The following is a 15,019-nucleotide window of genomic DNA, read 5'->3' as shown; positions in this document are numbered from 1 at the left end:
TCCCCTTTTCTCAAAAGTAGAGATTGTTTCCTTCTTCGTACTTCCACCTCCAGGCCCGCCCTAAGCACTTAAATCAAGGCTTTGATTAATGACTAAGCTTGACTCTGGAGAAAATGCATCTCTCTCTCTCTTCCCAGCAAGAATAGAACTCTACAGAAACTCTCTCACTTGGTATTTGTTGGTTTGCTGAACTGACTAGTTCCTCCTTCCTTTGTTCCTTGTTACAAAGGATAGTTTAAAATGTTGGGTCAAGAAGAAGGGAAGCAATGAGAGTGATCTAAAAATAAAAGATAAAACTATTACTGTAGAGGAAGCTAGGGGGCACAGTGGATAGAGCACCAGCCCTGAAGTCAGGAGGACCTGAGTTCAAATCTGCTCTCAGACACTTAACACTTCCTAGCTGTGTGACCCTGGGCAAGTCACTTAATCCCACTTGCCTCAGCTGAAAAAAAGGAAAAAAAGAAGAAAATTACTATTGGAAATGTTCTTTTGTCTGTGTTCTCCACACACATGTTAAGGGATACCACTTATATCTTATGTAGGTAGATCACACAAGATAATGCCATGTGGTAGAAAGAGAATTGGAATTCAGAGCAGGGTGACCCAGTTTTGAATCCCTGCTTTGCCACTTATGGTGCAAATGTAATAGGACAAATTTTTGAAGACAGATAGTTTAGACTGGGTGTATAGATGTAGGAATCATTTGTGGAGACCCATTGGAGCTAAGGTGATCTCCAAGTGAGATGGCAGGGAGAGAAGAGAAGAGGGCCCCTGACAGAGGCTGGTTAAAGGAGGAAGGAGGACCAGGTTAAAGGAGGTTAAAGGTTAAAGGAGGACTGGAGGAAAATGCATCCATGACTCAGGAGGCTCGGTCAGAGCAGAAGAGAACCAGGATAGAGGGAGCAGCGCCCCAAAACCTCGGGAAGAGAGGGAGCTCGGGAAGGATGGAAATTGGGAACGGGCAATGCTGATTCAGAGCTAATGATGTGGGGAAGAATGGCCTTAGTAGGATGGGATGGCCAAAGCCAGGTGGTAGAGTCAAGAAGACCTGAGGAGGCTTTGTGTATGTCACCAGTGTCCAGTCTCACCAGCCAAGGCTCACCCGAGCCAAGGAATGTTTAACCCTATGAACCACAGTCCTGTTCCTCTGTGGCTTTCTCCTCTGGCTGGTGGTGTGGGGGGTCTCTCTGAGTGTGACACCATCGGTCTAGATAGCTTTTTAAGGAACTTAGCCAAGGGGCAGAAAGGATTGATCTGGTTAGGCTACTTCAAGATGGACAGGAACCGGGCAGGTTTGTGGGCAGCAGAGAAGGAGCCAGGAGGGAGGACGTCCTGGTTTTGGTAGAAAGCGGCTCTCTGAGATGACGGGGAGGAGGGAACACATTCCAAACATTAAGGTTCTCTGGTGCCAGGAGAGGAAGGACCTCCTGGTCTACCTGCGGAGCGGTTGGCTGAGCATTTGGATGGAGAAGGTCCATAGAGCCAAAGTGGGCAGATTTAAATGGCGGGCAAGCAGCTTATCATCTGTTCTCTGGTAATGGAGAACTTTGGGGCAGTGACTTGGTCAGATTGTTTCAGGAATATCAGTTTGTGGAGGATGGGTTGGAAAGTAGGAGACCAGTAGGATATTCTTGCAGTCTCCAGATGAGAGTGAACGAGGACCTGAAATAGGCAGTCTGAGTGGAGAAAGTGGGGTGTGTATTAGAAATAGGAGGTCTTCAGATTTAGGAAATTTAAGTGTGTGTGTGTGTGTGTGTGTGTGTGTGTGTGTATGTGTGTGTGTGTGTGTGTTCGCACGCACATGAGTGTGCGCTTGGGCAAGTTCAATTGTGGACTGCTTATACTTGTGATGCTTATTATTGGGGTTCAAAGGAAACCCCAAAAAGACTAGGTTCCACACTGGTGGTGTGAGGTGTCAAAAGAATCAGTGTCCAAGTCAAGAGGCAAAGTTTATTGGAATTGTAACGCCAATTATAATGTGTAGCGGGCTAAGCTCCTAAAGCAGAGAACCAGGAACAGAGACAAATTTATAGGAAAAAGTAAGAGACCAGAGCCTTCATGTCACTGATACGCTAATGGCTTTGAGGAGTGATCTGGTATGTTCCTCATTACTGTCCCAGAAATTTTGTGATTGTTCACCAACAGATTGTTATCTGACAGCCAGCCATGTTTGTGGAGCTACAGCACGCCCAAGATCAGGTGACCTTAGGGTTTTTGCCACATCTCTGCTAGACGCTGCACCCCACCACTTACCAGATGCAGATATCCAGCAGGGAGCAGGTATTGCAGAACACTGGTTGGGGGGAGGAATTAGGTCTGGATATCTGGATTTGGAAGTTGTCTGCATAAAACTGATTTAAAAAAAAAATGCTCCCTGGGAGCTGGTAAGATCACTGAGGTGGTAAACAGGAAAGAAAGGGGCTTAAAGGGAGGTCCATAAGTAGAACTCAGACCCTCCAAGAAAGGAGACTGAGGAGAGATTAGACGGGCAGGAGGAAAGTCACAAGCCTTGGCCTGTGTGGAAGCCAAGGGACGAAGAAGGGTCCAGGATCAGCATTTGGGTGGCTGAATTCCGTAGAAATGATCAATGGACTGAGCAGTGGTAACCTTGGAGAACTTGGGGGCTTAGAAAGTGTGAGGCTGAGAAATGGGGGCTTGGGAGGGAAAAGAAGGGCCGAGGCAAATGACTGTTTTGTTAAGGACAAGGGTAAGGGACGTGTTGATAAATTGTAGGAAAGGAGCTGGCTAGTGAGGAGAGCATGGAGCTGCAGGGACGGATGGCACCGGGCCAGGGACTTTAAGTCTCTTAACAACGACACAATTGAGCAGAGCCATGCATGAAGAAAACTGGTTTTGGGGATTAGATTTGAGGGTACCTGGGCAACAAATTGGACCCAGGATGAAACTGGAGGAGGAGGAAGAGGAGGAGAGGTAACTGGATTGCTTTTAGGAAACTGTGAAGCTCTTATAACAATTCCAGATTTTTGAGTGGAAACCAAAGACCATCTTCCTTCTATCTGTATTCTCCCCTTGGTTTTTTGTGAAGCCAAGAGCTGAATAAAAATGTGTACAGGCACATCTGGTGACTCCATTTCATTTTGGTGATTGTGGGGGAACATGCCCAACCTGCTTTCCCCACGCAGCAATACGGTGTTTCCGGAAGTTTTTACTGAATGGTAATTCCCCTTGCTGGTGTTCCCTACACCTGTTTTGGCAAACAGTCTCCTAATGTAGCAGGCTCTGGGACACGGAGCTCTTTCTTTATCAATTGTTTTTTTACCCAGCATCTAACAGCTTTTAGATTCAATGCTTTTTGGTACATTTTTGTCTAAATAGAGCCAACCTCTTTTTGCTCAGTTCTTTTTCATAATCTTTATAATCACTGAATTACATAATCCCCTATAGTCAAGCTAGTGTCAAGACCTGAGGATCTCACCTTTTGCAACATCTCCCAAACCAACCACTTCTCCCTGGGACACTGGTGCCATCCTGGTGCAGGCCCTCATTGCCTCATGTCTGGGCATTTGCAATAGTTCCTTGGAGGTCTGCCACCTTCAGGTCTCTCCCCCCACTCCAGTTCATCCTCCAGCCACTGAGGTGAGGAAAATCTGACCATCCCACTTCCTTCTCCAGCAGCTTGCTGTTGTTTCAAAATGCTCAGCTTGCCATTCGGAGTTCTCCATCTATCTTCTGCTCTTCTCACCCCTTCCTTCCCAACAGGACTGTGTCTCTCTGGGGACGCTGGCCTCCCAGCTGGGCCATGTACAAGATACTGTGGCTCTTGACACCCGGCATCCCTATGCCTTTGACCTCCTTGGCTTTGTAAATTCCATCCCTTAGGAAAACTCCATCTCTCCCTTAATTCCAGGGCCTTCCCCAGTGGGACATTAGCCATTTCCTATTTACCTTGCACTTAATTTGCTTTGGATCTGCGTGTATTGCCAACACCTTGAGTGCCGGGACTGTCTATGCCTCTTGAGTCAGGGCATAATAGCTCAATGGATATTAATTTTTGAGTTGATAATATCCTTCTAGCAGCTTCGTAGCTCCTAGAGGACCAGGCCTGGAGTCAGGAGGACTCCTTTTTCTGAGTTCAGAACCAGCCTCAGATACTTACTAGCTGTGTGACTCTGGGCAAGTCATTTAGTCCTGCTTGCCTCAGTTTCTTTATATGTAAAATGAGCTGAAGAAGGAAATATCAAATTATTCCCATGGCTTTGCCAAGAAAACCCCAAAAGGCATCACAAAGAGTTGGATGTAACTAAAGCAACAGAACAATCTTAAAGTAATTTAAGAAACTGTTCAGTATACTTGCCTTAAGGATCCTTGTGTTTGTGTCGTAACTGTCAACCAGAATTTTTCAGATAATCCTAGGAGTCTTAGAGCTGCAAAAGGGACCATGGCACTCAGTCTTCTAGGATATGCCCTTTTAACATATAGTAAAGATGAAAAAACTGAAGCAGAAGGGAAAGCTCTTTGCTCCAGATCATATTGGAGAGTAAATGCCCAGGCCAGGAGCACCAGGAGGTGCTGAACCCACATGGTAGGCTCTTTTAAGATGTACATTTTGGAAAGATGACAGGAAAATCTGGTGAATGTTAGAGGCGATGTGGAAAAACTGGATGCATTGTTGGTGGAATTGTGAACTTAGCCATTCTGAAGAGCAGTTTGGAACTGTTGATCCAGCTGTGCCATTACTGAGTCTGTATTCCAAAGAAATCATAAAAGAGGGGAAAGGACCCATATGTGCAAAAATGTTTGTAGCAACTCTTTTTGTAGTGGAAAGGAATTGGATTGGATGTGGTGGGAAGAATTGGATGCCCATCAACTGGGGAATGACTAAATAAGTTATGGTATGTGAATGTAATGGAATATTATTGTTCTGTAACATGATAAGCAGGCTGTTTTCAGAAAAACGTGGAAAGGCTTAACACAAAATGATGGTGAGTGAAGCAAGCAGAACCAGGACCACATTGTACACAGTAACAAGGTTATGAGATGGTCAGCAGTGATGGACTTGGCTCTTCTCAATAGTGTGGTGATTCAAGACAATTTCAGCAGACTGAGGTAGAAAAATCCCATCCACATCTAGATAGAAAACTGTGGATATCAATTGAAGCATAGTATTGTCATCTTTTTTTTTTCTTTTTTGTGGTTTTTTTCTCTTTTGGTCTGATTTATCTTGTACCATATGACTAATGTGGAAATATGTTTAAAATGATTATACATGTATAGCTTATATCAAATTGTTTGATATGGGAGATTGAATATGGAGTCACATCGCTACCACCTTGTTCACACTTTCTTTTCCTTTGTTCAGATTCTTTCAGGATGAATGGGTCCAATGTTGCCAACACAACAGCCAATGCAAAATCCAAAGAGGATCAGGTGGTGAATGGGCGTGATGAGAAGGAAAGCAACCCCTTTGCGGAGTACATGTGGATGGAGAACGAAGAGGACTTCAATAGACAGGTAAGGTGTGAGTGTTGTTTTCAGAGACTTTCCTCTCCCCCAGGGCCTCTCTCTGCTCTTGATCTCAGCTTTCTCTCCCTTCTCATTCACCTCATGGCTTCTCTTGCCATGCCACTTAATGCTGGTGCCTTCCCTCTGCTGATTATCTCTGATTTATCCTGAATACATCTTGTTTGTTATTTATTTTATTGGCTTTTTCTCATAAAATCAACCCTTTGTTTTGTTTATTAATTTAATAGTTTTCTTACTTTCAGTTTTATTAATCTCTTTTATTTTCAGAATTTCAAATTTGGTATTTAACTGAGGTTTTTTAATTTGTTCTTTTTCTAGCTTTTTTAGTTGTATTCCCAGTTCATTGAGCTTCTTTCTTTATTTTATTCATGTAAGCATCTAAAGAGATAAGTTTTCCTCTTAGAACTTCTTTGGCTGCATCCCCAAAATTTTGGCATATTGTTTCATTGTCATTCTCTTGGATGAAATTATTGATTTGTTGTTTCACCCATTCATTTTTTAGGATTATTTAGCTTCCAATTAATTTATCTTACCTTACTTTTCTAAAGTTCTATTTAGATCCTTAACTTCTATCTTGTTTATTTTGTTGTTCAGTTTATCCAGTTCTGATAGAAGGAGATTGAGATCCCCCACTAGTATGGTCTTGCTGCCTATTTCTTCTTGCAACTCTCTTCTAGGAATTTGGACGCTATATATATCGCTTGGTGTATATATGTTTAGTATTGCTATTACTTCATTATATATGGTACCCTTTATCAAGATGTAATTTATTTCCTTATCTCTTCCAATTAAATCTATTTTTGTTTTTGCTTCATTTGAGATCAGGATCACTACCTTGTTTTTTTTTTTTTTTGTTTTTTGTTTTTTTTTAAACTTCAATTGAAGTTTAATAAATTCTGTTCCAACCTTTTATCTTTACTCTGTAATGCATCTCTCTGCTTCATATGTGTTTTTTGTAAACAACATATGGTAGGATTCTGGCTTTTAATCCAATCTGCTGTCTGCTTCCACTTTATGGGAAAATTCATCCCATTCACATTCACAGTTAAAATGATTAATTCGGCATTTCCCACCATTCTATTTTTCCCAAGTTATATTTTTCTCTTTCCTTTCCCCCTTTCCTTCCTCACCAGTGTTTTGCTTCTGACCACTATTTCCCTCAATCTTCCCTCTCTTTTTTTCAGCCCCTCTTCCTTTCTTATCCCTTTTTCCTTCTACTTCTGACCTACCTTCTATTAGCCTCCCCCTTTCCTTTTCCCTTTCCCTTCTACTCCCTATCAAAATAAATATGTCTGATATTCCCTCTTTCAGCCAAATCCATTGAGATTAAGATTCAAACAGTGCTCATCCCTCTCCCTTCTTTCCCTCCACTGCAATAGGTCTTTTTTTGCCTTGATTACATGTGATTTAATTTACCCCATTTTACCTTCTTTTCCTCTTCTTCTGATACAATCTCCTTTTTACCCCTAGTTTCTTTTTGATATCATCACATTAAAGTCAACTTTTACCTATACCCTCTAATACCCCTAACAAAGATACAGTTCTCAAGAGTTACACATATCATTTTCTCATTTGGGATGTAAACATTTTAACCTTTAAAAAAGTTTTTTCCTTCCATTTTTATCTTCTTATGCTTCTCTTGAGTTCTACATTTAAAGATCAAAAATCTCCTATTTCACTGAATATTCTTTTCCTCCTAAAGATAATGCTTCATTTTGCTGAGTAGTTAATTCTTGGCTTCAGTGCAAGCTCCTTTGCCCTCTGGAATATCATATTCCAAGCCTTTCCATCCTTTAAAGTGTAAATTACTAGGTTCTGGGTAATCCTGATTGTGGCTCCTCAATATTTGAATTGTTTCTTTTTGGCTGCTTGCAGTATTTTCTCCTTAATCTGATAATTCTGGAATTTAGTTACAATATTCCTTGGAGTTTTCATTTTGGGGTCTCTTTTAGAAATGATCAATGGATTCTTTCAGTGATTATTTTACCCTCTAGTTCTAGGATATCAAGGCAGTTATCCTTGATGATTTCTTGAAAAATGTTGTCTTGGCTCTTTTTTCAACATGTATTTCAGGGAGTCCAATAATTTTTAGATTGTCTCTTCTGGATCTATTTTCCAGGTCAGTTGTTTTTTCCAATGAGGTAGTTTACATTTTCATTCATTTCCATTTGTCCAATTCAACTTATTTACTGAATTATTTTCTTTAGGTAGATTTTTTTTTCTTCTTTTGCATTTGGCCAATTGTACTTTTAAAGGAATTGTTTTGTTCATTGGATTTCCCCCCCCCCCATTTTACCAATTTTTTTTTCCCCGAGGCAATTGGGGTTAAGTGACTTGCCCAGGATCACATAGCTAAGAAGTATTAAGTATCTCAGGTCAGATTTGAACTCAAGTCTTCCTGATTTCAGGACTAGTGCTCTTATCCACTTCACTAACTAGCTGCCCACCAATTCTAATTTTTTTTAAAGTTGTTCTCTTTTTCCATTTCACCAATTCTGTTTTTCAAGTTGTTTTCTTTTTTTTCCATTTTGCCAGATCTGGTTTTTAAAAAGTAGTTTTCTTCAGTGTATTTTTTTTCTATTTCACCAAATATACATATATATATATATATATATATATATATATATATGTATATATATATATATATATATATATATATATATATATATATTTTTTTTTTTTTAAGGAGTTATTTTCTTCAGTTCTATGTTTCCTTTTTCAGACTCTCCTGCAAAACTCTCATTTCATTTCTTCATTTTTCTCCTTTCTTTTAAAATCCTTATGGAAGTCTTCCAAGAGAGCCTTTTGAATTGGAAACTGGTTCAAGTCCCCCTTTGAGACTTCATCTGGAGGCATTTTGACTTTAGTTTCTGACCAGGACAAAGTACCATGACTAAACACTTCCTTCTTTACTTAGTTCACTAATCTTTGCTTTTTATGCTACTTATGTCAAGTTTTTTTTACTTTTTCTGCTTCATGTAATTGAATTATAGGCAGAATGATAGCAAAATCGTCAAGGTAAATACAATATTTAATAAATATCATATCAAATATCCATATGGCACCAGGCTAAGCAAGTAGTTTATTCTGGAGGAAACCAACCAAGAGTTTGAATAACTTGAATCTTCTAGAGCCAGCAGACTTGGAGTTATTTTAACACACTGTTTAGACTACTAGATAATTTCTATCTCCCCCTTATCCTGATTTGAATTCTAGGGGCTTCAACACTCTGGTGACTTGAAATGGGGGCTGAAGCATGCTGGGAGAGTGAAAAAATTTACAAAACTAATTCTGCTTTGAGTCTTAGTTCACAAAACAATGCACAAAATCTAAAAACCAGAATGCAATAAATAATTCAAATTTCTTTTGACACTGGAAATATCCTATTTTTTAGAATTGCATATCATACACCTTGAAAGTTAGAAAGGATTTCAGAGGCTGTCTGGTCCAACCCATGCACAGAAGGAATCCTCCATCCTTTGCTTAAGGATCTGCATGAGGAGAACCTACCTCCCTTCTAGCTAACCCATTTCAGTTTTGTCCAGCCTATATTAAGGGAAGATTTTCCTCACTCCAAAGCCAGATTGGCCCCTCTGCAATTCTGCCCATTGCTCCTGCTTACCTTTAGGCCAGGTTGGTTCTTTTTCTTTTCCTCAACAGTATCTTATTTTTCCAATTACATGTAAAGATAGTTTTCAACATTTATTTTTGTAAGATTTTGAGTTCCAGATTTTTTTTTCTCCTCCCCACTCTGTAGGATACCAAGTCAGTATGATATAGGTTATATGTGTACAGTCATTTTAAACATATTCTTAGTCATCTTGTAAAAGAAAAACCAGAACAAAAAGGAAAAACCACGAGGATGAAAAAGCAAATAAAAATTGGTTCAATCCACATTCAGTCTCCATAGTTCTCTCTCTGGATGTGGATGGCATTTTCCATATCAAGTCTGCTGGACTTGTTGGATCAGGGTATTGCTGAGAAGAGCTAAGTCAGTTGTTCATCATTCTTGCTGTTACCATGTACGATGATCTTGTGCTCAGCGTACTCAGCACCAGTTCATCAGCCCACTTGTTGTTCTCCATGGGACAGTAACATTTCATTACAGTCTCCTACCATCACTTCTTCAGCCATGACCCAGTTGATGAGCCCCTCAGTTTCTGGTTCCTTCTATCAACACCAAGCTCACAGCCCTCCTGTCTTCTCCAAGCTCGGCCCACGTCGCCCTTCCTTTCCCCACCTTAGTTCTCCACACTCGTGGTGTCCTTCACCTATGGGGCCCAGAACCAGACTCAGGGATCTGGGGGTCTGGGCAAGGAGAGGGCCGGAGCACTGTGGCCTCTCATCCTGTCAGCTCTGCGGGCATTTCGTTTTCTAACGGCCCCTCCTTTGGGGAGCTAATAAAACCCCTTGGGGGTTTCCTGAACACCTCCCTGGTCTTGTAGTTGTGATGTTTATTTTGTACCCAAAGAAAAGGCCTTATATTTAGCTCTATTGAATTTCCTCTTCAAGCCCAGCACTTGGGAGCTTTGTTAACCTTCCCTCTCAGCTTTGATTTGTCTACACATCTGAGGAATCTGCCATCCATGCCTGGACTTAAGCCCCTGATAAACAGGAGACCTGCCGCATTGAGGTTAAACTGTTCATAACTACTCTCCTTGTGAAAGCCATGGAATGAAGCTTAGATAAGCCTCCAAATGTGATGTCAGCCTGGGGAAATAGGATCTGAGGCTGGCAGTGGCCCAAGGACCCCGGGACGATGTGGTGAGGGCCACTGGCTGTGATGATCCTTAGTCAAAGTCTTTTTCACTCACTCAGATCATTAACAAGAGATCAGGGATTTTAGTGGCTTTTGGTGCCTCTAACACCTCGGTAAGGATTTCTTTTCTGGAAAAGAGAGCTCTAAAGGCTCAGTGAGATAGTGTGGAAACAGGTTGAAAGGAAGAAAGTCTGAGCCTTTGGCCACATCAAAAACTTCCGTTTGCTGGGAGCAGCCCCTTGAGTCTTAGGGTTTCTTAGGTCTATTATGCATTACACATGGAGATTTGTGGCGTATCCTTTTTGGCAGATTGGGAATGGTTCCCAGACTTTTTTATTACATCTGGTGGGACACGGGTAAATGAGGAGGAAGAACCCATTTCACTTTTCTAATCTATTATCTGGTCAGTTTCTTCTTGGATAGGCCGTTTGGGTTTAACGTGGAGTGAATAAGAAAACATTTTAGAGAAATCAGTGACCCCCTATTTTTAGTCATAGAGGCTCATCTGGTATCTAAAAGGACCGGAGTACGGTTTGTTCTTTCTTCATTCTTTCTGTAATGTTTTCTTTGGAATCGTGGGCAGCTGGCTGGTTTGGGAGGGTGAGACAGAGGGCACAAATGCACAAGGATTTCCTTACAGCCATCCTTGCCTGGGATTATCTGTGCCCCATGCAGTGACAGCTGCAGACAGACTCCCCTGGCTCCCAGCCTCAGAGCCCATGGCCTGGGGATGGTGAGCCTGGCAGGCCCGGGCACAGCCCTCCCAAAGCACCCACCCCAGGAAGGTGTACCATCAGCAGTTTCCAGCTGCACGTGTGGCAGGGTGTAGAGGTCAGGAGGAGCTCTGGGACAGGGACTTGAAGCGGGGTGGGGTTGGGGGGATGATCTGAAGACACATAGGAAGGTTGTCTGCAGGGCTGGCAAGGTCCCGGTGGTCTGGCTGGCTGACTCTGCATCTGTGTTTCCCCCTGGAAGAATCGGAGCGGACTGGACAAGAGGATTCCAGCTTCAGGCCCAGGACTGTGGGACTCTGCTCTCACATGACCCAGAGAGCAGACATCAGCACAGGGAAAAAGCTGGGAGGGACGTGACCAGCAAGAGGAGTCTGGGGCACAGGAGATAGAGCAGCTTCAACTGTCTCCATGTCTGGGACTCTGGAACCTAGCCAGCTAGGAGCTGAGGGGTGGGCCCACGCCACCTTCCCTGTGTCACCACCTTTCCCGTGTCACCGCCTTCCCCGTGTCACCGCCTTCCCCCATGTCACCACCTTCCCCATGTCACCGCCTTCCCCGTGTCACCGCCTTCCCCGTGTCACCGCACTCTGTCGCCTCCCCACTCTTGGTGCTGCAGAAGCCCACAAGCTAGAAGCTGCAGTGCCCCCCATTGAACCAAGGGAGAGAGCCCAGCATCCACAAGGGCTGATTCTCTCTCCCCACAGGTCATTTGGACTAGAGACTGAGGATTCTGAAATGTCCACTGCCTGGTGTGGGATACAGCTTTGAAGTCCAATCTTTGGGAATCAGAAAGGGAACAGTAAGGGAATAGAAGGGAGACAGATTGGAATGAAGAGGGATCTCAAAAGGAAGACAATTCAGTGAAGGACTTTGTGTGTAAACAGGCCACCCAACCGGGAAAATGTTAATGAAAGAAAGAAAGATGGCCTTCAGATCAGCCAAAAGAGCCCAGATATCTGTAAGTAAATATTCTTACAGTGTTGGACAAAGGAAAATGAATCAACACCTGATGAAGTAGATGACCCTCTGGATTACCTAAAGATCATGGAACCACAGTGCAATGTTCCTAAATGGATTAAAAGAGAACTAATTATAAAAGCAAAATTTGTGGCCTGCAAAGCAGAGATATTTGGCAGCTTAGAAACACTTGAATCCACTGTAGAAAGAATCAAAGAAACAAAAGAGAGAAAAACTGGCCAACAATGGAAACATAGAGAAGTAAAGGACAGTCTGGAAGATGAACCAATAATGTTAAAAGAAAACAATTTTCATACGAGCAAAACTTTTGATTTTGATAGAATGTGTAGAAACTACCTAAAGATTATAGATCTCCCAGAGGAAAACAAGTGAAAAAACCTAAAAATCAGAATGCAAAAAATAATTCAAGAAAACTATCTGGAACTTCTGAGCACAGAAAACAAACAATTGAAAAGACAGATTGCCTCCAAAAAAAAGCCAGGTGCTGCACATGCTTTACTGAGGACTTCCTATGTGCCGTGCACAGTGCCTTTATGCTCTGGAACACAGATGCCCACAAAAAAGGAGCTGATGTTCTAAGGGAATGAATCATTCCAGTGTCCCCGGTGGGAGAGGCCCTTCTGAAGCTCTAGGGCTGCATTGACTACCTGGGAGGAAGAAGTTTCTGTGACATGAGGGGGAAATTCAGAGGAGTGCAGACCTTGCAGACCTGGGCCTAACCTGGCCCTGTAGGTAGAGAGATGCCTGGTCAGTCAAAGGAGGGGTTTGAAGCTTTCCTAGGAAGAAAACCAGATAACTCCTCAAACACCCCTAGATACCAGAAATACAGGAAGGACAAACACAGCAACAGCAGAATAATGATGGAGACGTGTACATGCACGTGAAACAGGGTTGAAAATAGAAGTTAAATATATGAACACAAAGAAATGGGCCTGAACTGGACTAAAGCTCACAACACCTACAGATGAGTTAAATGTTTTTTAATTTTTTTGGTGGGTCTAAATTAAAAATGAACGATACACAAAATAGGGAAGGGGAAGAAGATGAGGTTAATATGTAAATGTACCATAATTAAATCAAAGGCTAGCAGTGACAGGAAAATATGTCCTGTAGTTATTCAGGAATATGTGATCCTAAAAAGAATGGACAAAAAGGCATAAGAAGGGATTAAAATGGGGAGGAAAAGGAGGATATTTTAACACTCCTATGGCAGAAGAGATTTCATAAAGGAAGATGGAGACCTTAAGAGTATGATTTGCAAGGATCTAGCCTCAGGAAAAGGTTATCGGAGCTGATGGGGAGCTCTGATTTGAGACAGTTGTTTCAGCTGAGTTACAGGCTATCAAATAAACCCTCAGAAATCAAGAGCATTTATATTAATAGGATCCAACAGGCAATGATAGAAAGGGAAATCTCATTTCAAGTAACTACAAAACTTAATAACTATCTGGAGATCAATCTTCCAAAGCACACAAAATGCCTGTATCTATTCCATTACAAAATATTGCTTGGAGAGAAATAAAGAGTAATAGCTGGAAATATATTCACTATTTGTGACTGAGCCATGCTAATGTAATAAAAATGACAATATCACTTAACTGAATTTTTTAGTTTCAGTGCTATACCAATCAACATCAGTTGTAAAACTTGATAAAATAATCAATTTGGAAAAATACAATATTTAAATATGGAACTATACCCAAAGGGCTATCAAATTGTACATATCCTTTGATACAGCACTGTTTCACTTGGGCCCGTATCCCAAAGAGATCATAAAAAAGGGAAAAGGACCCACGTGTGCAAAAATGTTTGTGGCAGCCCTTTTGGTAGTGGCAAAGAATTGGAAATTGAGTGGATGCCCATCAGTGGGAGAATGGCTGAATATGGTATATGAATATGGTATGTGAACAAATATCATTGTTCTATAAGAAACAATCAACAGAATGATTTCAGAAAGGTCTGAAAAGATTTCTATGAACATACTGAGTGAAGTGAGTAAAAGCAAGAGAACATTGTACACATTAACAAGAAGAATGTGTGATAGATTGTAATGTTCTCTTTCTCTAAATTATAATCGTTCTCTGGGAGCAGGTTTCTTGGGGAGCTTCTGGAAGCAGCTTTGGCTTCAGTTCAGTTTCAATAATCACCTCAAATGCAGCCAGGAATTAAAGTCCAAATCCTTTATTGTGTCCTTCAAAATTCTGAATCTTTTCCTGGGCCTGGTTAGCTTTCTTAGAGGCCTATGGTTCCTGAGAACTCTTGTCCAAATATCTCCAGCCAGCACAAAGGTGGAAATTGGAATGACAAGGCTTATGGGTGGGCTTGTGAATCTCCTAGAAGTCCAAGAACAGGCTTTTCCTTTCCTCCTTATATATGCTCTCTAAAGGTGTGAAGTCTAATGTGTGAACCAATGAGTGAACTCCTTTAAAGGTGTGAACTAAGTACATTACCTTGTCTCAAGTTCTGGCCCATAACATCTCCTTGTAGGATCAGATTAATCATATTGAACCTATGCTAAATTAAATAAATTAGATAATATGATAACATGATAAATTAGATCCATTCCAGTGACTTAGCACCTTGTAAGAATCCTAACAATAGATCATCTCTGAGGTGATTGAGACTAGTTCCAATGGACTTGTGATAGTCATGTGCATCCAGAAAGGGGATTATGGTGACTGAATGTGAATCACAGCATGACATTTTCACCTTTTTTGTTGTTATTTGCTCGCTTTTTGTTTTCTTTCTCATTTTTTCCCCTTTTTGATCTGATTTTTCCTTGTACGGCATGATTATTGGGGAAATATGTATAGAAGAACTGAACATGTTTAACATATTGGATACTTGCTGTCTAGGGGAGAAGGAATTTGGGGAAGGGAGGGAGGAGAAAAAAATTTGGAACACAAGTTTTTACAAGGGTGAATGTTGAAAACTATCTTTGCATATATTTTGAAAATAAAAAGCTATTATTTTAAAAATTGGGTCATAAAATATTTTTTAAATTAGAAAATCAAGGTAAATAATAAAAAGACATAGAGATGAAATGAGAATAGGAGCTCCAGAT

At 41.3% G+C, this 15,019-nt stretch overlaps 1 protein-coding gene across 3 annotated transcripts in view; it reads left to right on the top strand.

Annotated features, from left to right (window-relative positions):
- Positions 1 to 15,019, top strand: part of PAIP2B (poly(A) binding protein interacting protein 2B) — a 53,928-nt gene that overhangs the window by 32,837 nt on the left and 6,072 nt on the right. For all 3 annotated transcript variants that reach the window (XM_074285529.1, XM_074285530.1, XM_074285531.1), the window contains one exon: positions 5,321 to 5,472. In XM_074285529.1, the coding sequence (XP_074141630.1) occupies positions 5,332 to 5,472 (141 nt within the window). In that variant the 5' untranslated portion in view covers positions 5,321 to 5,331. The remainder of the gene's footprint in view (positions 1 to 5,320; positions 5,473 to 15,019) is intronic.

The sequence above is a fragment of the Sminthopsis crassicaudata genome, chromosome 2, assembly GCF_048593235.1.
Source record: "Sminthopsis crassicaudata isolate SCR6 chromosome 2, ASM4859323v1, whole genome shotgun sequence".
Taxonomy (NCBI): Eukaryota; Metazoa; Chordata; class Mammalia; order Dasyuromorphia; family Dasyuridae; genus Sminthopsis; species Sminthopsis crassicaudata.
The sequence above is the reverse complement of the archived record's forward strand: the minus strand, read 5'-3'. Positions and strand labels throughout refer to the sequence as shown.